Source organism: Colletotrichum gloeosporioides, assembly GCF_011800055.1.
Source record: "Colletotrichum gloeosporioides strain Lc1 chromosome Unknown consensus_54, whole genome shotgun sequence".
In the NCBI taxonomy this organism is placed as follows: domain Eukaryota; kingdom Fungi; phylum Ascomycota; class Sordariomycetes; order Glomerellales; family Glomerellaceae; genus Colletotrichum; species Colletotrichum gloeosporioides.
Window position 1 is genome coordinate 689292 of NW_025544699.1, and position 7957 is coordinate 697248.

Sequence of the window (7957 nt, forward strand, 5' to 3'; positions counted from 1 at the left end):
ACCAGCAGTTATGGTCTTTACGTCGAAGGGCTTTTCATAATGTTCAAACCCCCAAACCGCGGCCTCTGGGTCTGCACTCAATGTGTTCGACAAGCTTCCCGCGGCCAACAGCGCCGGTGGATGGCCGCCGCCTCCGGCGCCGCCCCCTCGAGTCTGCCCGCCGACCACGCGCCCCCAGGTAGAAACGCTGACGATGCGATCCTGCGGGAACTTTTCGACTCTCCCTCCCGTGTAGCAAAAGCATTCAAGGCTGCTGGCCCGAGCGTCGGCCTGTTCAAGAACCGATACCTCACGAGCCCAAATGGATTCTACGTATTTGCTCGCCGAAGCTTGGACAAGGCGCAGAAGATTGTCCATCGAGTCCTCCATGCGTCGACTGCTTCCGAATATCAGGACATTGTCAAGGACTTGGATCGGTTGAGTGACCTGCTCTGCAGAGTCCTCGATCTCTCAGATTTTGTCAGAATGACGCACCCTGACCCGAGGTTCCAGCAAGCAGCTGCAGGGGCCTGGTCTATGGTATACCAGTACATGAACCAACTCAACACCATGACTGGGTTGAGCGACCAGCTTGTGAAGGCGATGGCAAACCCTGACGTTGTCGCGGCTTGGTCGGAGGAGGAGAGAACGGTGGCAGAGATACTGAAGTTGGACTTTACGAAGTCGGCCGTCGACCTCCCCCAGCAAGAACGTGACCGATTCGTCGACCTCTCTCAGCAGATTAGTGAGGTTGGATCTGCCTTCGTCTCGAACATGGCCCCTGCAAAGAGGGAAGTTGTGCTGCCATCGTCCAATTTCTATGGGTTGTATCCCAGCATCGCTCGAGCACTTACGATGAGGGGCAAGTTGCGCCTCCCCACCACCGGGCCTGAAGCTCAGGCAGCACTCCGAAGCGTCAAGGACGAGAACACCCGGAAGGAAGTTTTCACAGCCATGCGCACTGCTTCGAAGCAAACCGTGAACCTGCTGGAGACTATGCTGAAGCTGCGAGGTGAGCTGGCCAATCTGGCCGGCTTTTCCAGCTACGCCCATCTTGCCTTGAAAGACAGGATGATGGCCAAGTCCCCCAGCGCAGTGTTGCAGTTTCTCCACGCGCTGCAAAAGTACAACACGCCCATGGTGCAGGCGGAAATGGCAGACCTGTTGAAGTTGAAGCAGACCCGCCTTGACAGCACGTCTACTCAGATCCATCCCTGGGACAAGGATTTCCTAATGGATGGCGTGAGGGCTGAAATGAGACTTCCCGTCCGTCACCCTGACCACCTTCCCTCCTTCTTTTCGATCGGCACCGTCATGCAGGGCATGTCAAGGCTATTCACTCGTCTTTACGGCATTTCGTTCAAACCTAGAGAGTCGCAGCCAGGCGAGACCTGGCACGAAGATGTGCGACGTTTGGATGTTGTTACTGATACCGGCGACTTGATCGCAGTTCTGTACTGCGACTTATTCTTCCGAGAGGACAAGTCGCCTAACCCTGCTCACTTCACGGTGCGATGTTCTCGTGCAATTGCTCCTTACGAGGTCCAGGAGGCAGCGGAAGACCTGCACCACAACTCGTCTGACTTGCCCAAGTTTGAAAGACCCGAGCAAGCTGCCAACGATGGCATGGAGAGCTTACAGGAGAGCGGCGTCTTGATGCAGTTGCCAACGATCGCCTTGGTCTGCGACTTCCCCAAGCACGATGCAAACAGCTCTGCACCAGCGCTTCTGTCGTACTATCAAGTCGAGACCCTATTCCACGAGATGGGTCATGCCATCCACTCGATCCTTGCCCGCACGAAGCTTCAGAACGTTGCTGGCACGAGATGTGCCACCGATTTTGCCGAGCTCCCTTCCACACTGATGGAGCATTTTGCCGCCGACCCATCAGTCCTTGGCTTGTTCGCGCGTCATTGGAAGACGGATGAACCTTTGCCTTACAAAATGGTCGCGGAACGGATCCGCCTGGCCAAGCGTTTCGAGGGCATCGACACCGAGAACCAGATTCTTCTGTCTCTTCTCGACCAGTCCTATCACGCCCCGGAAGTTACCGAAGGCTCCTTCAACTCAACAAAGGTCTACCACGATCTGCAGAGGCAATATGCCCAGGGCGGCCCTGATCCTCCTGGCACCTGCTGGCAAGGCTTCTTCGGCCACCTTCACGGCTATGGCAGCACCTACTACAGCTACGTCTTTGACCGCGTGCTTGCTGAGCGAGTTTGGAGGGTCGTGTTCAAAGCCGGCGCGGACGGCAAGGCGCTGGACCGCGCCAACGGCGAGAGGCTCAAGGAGAAGCTCCTCAAGTGGGGTGGGAGCCGCGACCCGTGGCAGTGTCTCGCGGATACGCTACAGGATGATCGTCTTGCGAAAGGTGACGACAAGGCCATGGCGCTCGTCGGTAGTTGGGGTATCAAAGACGACCATGCTTGAGATCGTCCTTTTCCCCGCTGCAATGTACACTTAAGAAGGACTATCGCAGCATGATGCGATACTGTTTACCGTAGACATGTTCTTTTGCTTTGAGCCACTCCACTATACAACGATAGCACTTGTCTTGTTGTCGAGCATAGGATTGGGACAACCTGTTGCCGGTACATGAATTGCCATTGCTTCAATTCGAGGTGATTTGCCGAATGGGGCAAGCTCCGAACGATAGAAGAAGACGAGTATATATCATCTAGAGCTGCGCCTCTCTGCGAAGCCGCCGAGGGACAAAGGAGAGAACTACTGGTTTTTTTCCCGCGGAAGTATCACGCAGGGGACAATCCGCAGCAGCAGCAGTTACAATGCCATTGCGCATGATTACCATAGATGAATAGACGTTCATACAGACAAGAGGCGCTCGGGGTTCTTTGGGGCCGGGATGGTGGCGTCGACCGGTGCATCGTGAAAGCCCACCGTCAAAGCTTGTCGCTCTCACCTCCTTTCAGCCGCTTGGGCTAGCTTCAAACTAAAGGCGCGATCCTTCTCATCTCGATTGTATAAACACCCCAAGGATCCCTGGCTCGGCAGTCTTTTGCTCATCGTCGCGTCTGTTTTCTTGTGTTTCCTCCTATTCTCATGATCCCGTCCCCATGGTGCTCCTCCCGATCTTGTTGGTCTCGGCCCTGGCGGGGCAGGGGTTATCGCAGAATACGGCGACCTCTGCTTCGCCGTCTGCTTCTGCGGCTGCCACGCCATGCTACGTATGTCCACCAGTGTTGTTTTATTTTCGATGTTTTCGAGATGGGGATGGTTAAGCTGACAGATTTCTTTTTCCGTGCTGCAGGTTCATTGTTTCTCACAGTTCCTCGTGGACATGACCGACTCGTGCAAGACAAAGTGCGCCTGCGCGGGCTCCTCTCTCCTGACCGACTTTGAGTGCTGCATGACGGACTGCCCTGCGGATCAACAAGCCAACGTGACGCTCTCTGTGCAGAACTCCTGTACGGACGGCAAGGACCTGAAGCTCGAGTACACTTGCGCGAACGCCACCCCAGACACCACAACGGCCGCGACATCATCGACACCGACGGCACTGTTCACTTCGATAGTGCTGGTATCCGCCCAGACGGCCGAGGGCAGTGCTGCCACGGGTAGCGCCGGCGGGATTGGCGGCGGGATCGGGAGTGATGGCGGCGGAGGCGGGGCGTCGCCGACTGTCGGGCTCGGGGTGGGTCTCGGGGTCGGGCTGCCGCTGGCGGCGGCGATTGTGGCCGGCCTCGCGTTTCTGTGGAAGCGGTCGACCAAGAGGAGGAGCCGTGGGTTGGATTCCAGGGGTGGGCCAGCAGGGGGGTCGGCGGATGGTGTTGGGAGGACGTTTGTGTTTCCGAGCACGATGGTTCTTCCGACACCTGGGCTGCCGCCGGGGGAGGTGCAAGAGTCGAAGGAGCTTGCGGGTGAGATGGAGATTACGCCCCTTGAGATGCTGGGTGATTCGAGACACCGTCAGGAGTTGTCGGTTTGAGTTGTAGATTTGGCTCAAAACTTGGGTTACGCAGGAACACTCTGCGTTGTATATGCTCTATTAATGTAATTCTCTATTGCATAGCATCTTGCTTTGAATTCAAGTTTTCAGGCCCGCGAGTTTCCCTGTTATATACGACCATCCTATTTGCATACCTTAGGTTAAAGATGGTAGCAACGCCCTATTTTCTCGAGAGGGTGTATTACAGACCATCCGCAAGGCTGACGATGAATAAGTTTCAGTTCCGGTGTTCACGGTAAGTACATCGCCCCAGCAAAGCAAAACAACTACAAGCCGATGTCAGTCATGGAAATGGGTATGTAATGTGATGGAATACCCACAAGAGCCAAGATTCCTCCCTCTGCCTTGTCGTCCTTTTCCCGCTCACGCAGCCTCCGACGACGACGTTCCGGTTCCTCCTGGACGAGCAGGCCTCGGCGAAGATCCGCAACGTCTTCTGTCAGCGAAGAGTCTTCATCGACCGTTAGTATCTGAAAAATGGAACAGAGTCATGCTCTGACTGACGTACCGTTCTCTTCACGTCTAGGATTCCGCTTACGTTCGTCGTTTTGGCAGTCTTTGGTCACCTCGCCTTTCACCGAGTCGCTACGAAGTGTGGCGCCATCCAGAGCCTTTTCGTGCTTAGAATCATTCGCGAACATTGTAGGAAAATTCTCGTAGGGGCCGTTTTGATGTTTTGCTGGATTCAGAGGCTGGATGTGTTGTATGTTTGGAGACGTTAAGCTACGAATGTTGAATGTCGCCGTGATAGTTGATGCCGGGGATGACGAACGAGTTCAATCACATGAAGGCAAAACACTGCCACAAATTTGAGGCATGGCCGACAAAAAGGCAACACAGTTGTCCGCCTGACGAATTGTTGTTGGGCGTTTGCGGCACAGCCCTTGGCAATCTGTGCCCGGGTTGTGTGGGTTGGCTTATGTTCACCCCACCATGGCTGTCATGATCGGTGAGCCAAGAGCCAAGAGACCCCAGAACAGTTTCGTGCAATAGATGTGCTGGTGTACATCAGCCAACAGCCGTGGGCAGTTCACTACAAATCTGGGTATGCAAAGAGGCTGGAATTATGCCTCTTGTAGTCTAAGCATACATTAAGGCCATGATTTAATGCTGGTATCAATCCAAAAAGAAAAAGAAAAATGCCGATCCTCTCTCGTGTGCACCGTAGCCCGTTTGTAAACGCCTCATTAACTTCAGGTCATTATGCCTCTAATCCGTGCCGTGTGTCTATTGCTCCATGACCTCCGCAGCACCCTTCCAAAAGTCGCATCGATCCTTCTGGCCGTCGTCGACATTCTCCATGCGGTTGTTGTTGATCTCGAAGACGAGGCGCGACTGGTTGTTCTTGCCTCCCCACGTCTTCCATTCCGGCGTGTCCGCCAGCTTGTGCACATTCGGATCCAGGTTGCGGATGAACGAGATCCAGTAGTTCATCATGATGGGCACGACGGGCTTGTTGTACGTGCGGAAGCTGTCGGGCGTCGGGCAGGCGTCGATGCCGAAGATGGCCGGGGCCTCGAAGACGTGCGGGACGCCGAGTCCGGAGGCGGTGTTCGTTTCGTCCTGTACGTTGAAGCGGTAGGACCAACTCGCGCTCGAGAGATTTGAGGCAGCGTAGGCGTTCAGGATGTTGTTGGCCGGGCAGATGAACGTCGTCTCGCCGTATGCTTGGCTCGCCGAGGGAAACCAGGCGTTGTGGTTCGGCAGGGCGGGCAGGATCGGGTATTTTTCGAGCATAGTGTCGGTTTGGTTCTGACCGAGTTTTGGGTAGTTGTCTATCATGAAGTTTGCGAACTGATCTTGAGTCTCGACGTTTGCCGCGAAGACGGATCCCTCTAAATATAGGTGAGCATGGGAACTTGCCTCCTCCGTACGCAACACTCACCATTCGATCCAGTCCCAAAGAGCACAGGGACTTTGATGAACTTCCCCTTGTCGTACATGGCGTATGGGTAGTCCTGAATGAGATCTCCATCTATGCAGGGGGTCCAGTAAAAGTGCGGGTTCAATTGCCGTCCGGGAAATGGCGATCCTGCGTTGGCTTCCTGTATCGCCTTGATGTCCTTGCCACGTAAACAACCCATTTGATCCTTTTCGTCTTTGCAACCCAAGTTCTCCGTCGTCTTGTTGAATTGATATTCGAGCTCGTTTACGCGTGGCTGGGCGGGGAAAAATACGGATTCGGCCATGGCCCCCACAAACATCTTCTCATCCTTTCCGCCGTGTGCTGTGAGATGAAGGGCGACTGAGCCGGCACCTGCAGAGACTCCATGAATGACGACGTGATCTGGGTCACCACCAAACTGCAAGAGTGAGCCAAAATAATGTAAACATGAATGTGAAAATGATAATCACCTTTGAAATATGAGTCTTGACCCATTTCATCATCAGTCGCTGGTCGAGGACTAGGATTCATCAGCTCTGGTTTCTACGGTATTGTCTTTGATGAGCTTACGTCCAGCGTTCAGATCGCCGTCTTTTCGCACCCGCTCACTCGCCAGAAACCCCCACAAACCAACTCGGTAATTAAAGCCAACGAAGACGATGTTCTTGCCCGAAGTTTCAACCACTTGAGAGCCGTTCCAGTTTGGATTAGCATTGGAGGTGTAGCCTGTATAGTGTTAGTGACCTTCGACACCTGGTCCATGCATGAGAACAAAGTGAGACAGGGCACTCTCTGGCTCAACAGCACAACGACAGCCTTCAAGGGTCACCATACCTCCACCTTGGATGAACAACCACACGGGAAGTTTCGAGTCTGGTGTTGTGTTGTTGGGCGACCAGACGTTAACAAACAAGCAGTCTTCATCTTGTCCTGCCGTGGGGTAAGACGCGTCTGTTGCGAGACAAATCGAGCCAAACTGAGTGTGATGCGGTCAGCCACAGCACCCACTGAGCAGAAGGACATTCTCACTTCAATAGCATCTGTCGTGCCCTCTTTCTTTTCTGGATCTTGCGGTGCTCGCCATCTCAAGTTTCCTATTGGAGGCGCGGCATAGCGCATCCCCAGGAACTGGTTCACCCCGCTTGGCAGCACATTTCCTGAATAATTGGCGTAGCCGAGATCAACTGCGACCCTGGGCAGGTTGAGCTGTCACGCAGTGTTAGCTTCCACACATACGCGAGGAGGATTTTCTGGGGGGAAAAAAAGGAGACCGAACCTGATCCCGCGCGCCGATGTATTCACGGATGTTGAAGTAGAGAACGACAGTGAGGGCAGCTAATATCATGCTGGCGATGGCGAGCGGGACAGAGTGTTTCCTCCAGTTGAGGAAGCCCTTCCCCTCGAAGGCCGGGTTGAAATTTGGGCGAACATGTTTCCAGGTCATATGGTCCAAGAGCTGGTATCCCACGTGAGAGGAGCCGAAGCACTTAGCAAACCAGCTCATGAGGGGTTTGAGGAAGCCGAGCGAAGCGCAGCGCGGGGTGACTGGACGAGTAAGAGAGAGCGAGCTTTGCGAAAGAGAGTCTAAGCTAGCGGCGGCGGCATGTCGTTTCCGAGGAGGGATCCGTGCCAGTCTCACAGACTTGCTGCAGCGGGTGAGATGGCGCGGGTAGGACGCCGAAGATGAGGCCCCGATGAGATGGATGTACACGAGCCTAGTTCAGTCGTTGATGTTGGGCGGTTGGTGATTTTTCTGGATTTTTCCCTTCCCGGCAGAACCAAGAAAAAAGGGGCCAAGACGTATAGAATTGGCGATGATATCTCTGAGAACAAGGTGGAGGGTTGAACCTTGGCAGTCCCCAAGAAATGGCTTTGTTGACAGGAACGGTACTTTGGCCTGCTGCCAACGGGAAGTGGGAACGCGGGTTCACTGGGGTATCTACCTGTCGACGACTCGATCGATACGCTGTAAGGTAAGGTACAGGTATTCTGCGACACTGGCACACGCACTCTGCGGAAACCGAACCTAGACCTGGGAAGCCACGCTCTGCAGAAGTGATGGGGGCACGGCCGCCTGTGTCATTGCACTGCCAAGTTGAAGCTGCAGTGACGTCGCCAGGGGACAT

General features: G+C 54.5%; 2 protein-coding genes across 2 annotated transcripts; one reads left to right on the top strand and one right to left on the bottom strand.

The window, feature by feature from the left end:
- Window positions 1-39: 39 nt before the first annotated feature.
- Window positions 40-2409, top strand: GCG54_00004697 (Mitochondrial intermediate peptidase; the record flags this gene model as incomplete). Its single annotated transcript, XM_045404742.1, has 1 exon — window positions 40-2409. The coding sequence occupies one exon, from the start codon at window positions 40-42 to the stop codon at window positions 2407-2409; it is 2370 nt and encodes a 789-aa protein (XP_045262685.1).
- Window positions 2410-5173: 2764 nt separating this feature from the next.
- Window positions 5174-7335, bottom strand: GCG54_00004698 (Crystal protein; the record flags this gene model as incomplete). The annotated part of the gene is made up of 7 exons (XM_045404743.1): window positions 5174-5781; window positions 5832-6249; window positions 6302-6351; window positions 6402-6557; window positions 6666-6807; window positions 6861-7037; window positions 7108-7335. The coding sequence occupies 7 exons, from the start codon at window positions 7333-7335 to the stop codon at window positions 5174-5176; spliced, it is 1779 nt and encodes a 592-aa protein (XP_045262686.1).
- Between the last annotated feature and the right edge of the window lie 622 nt (window positions 7336-7957).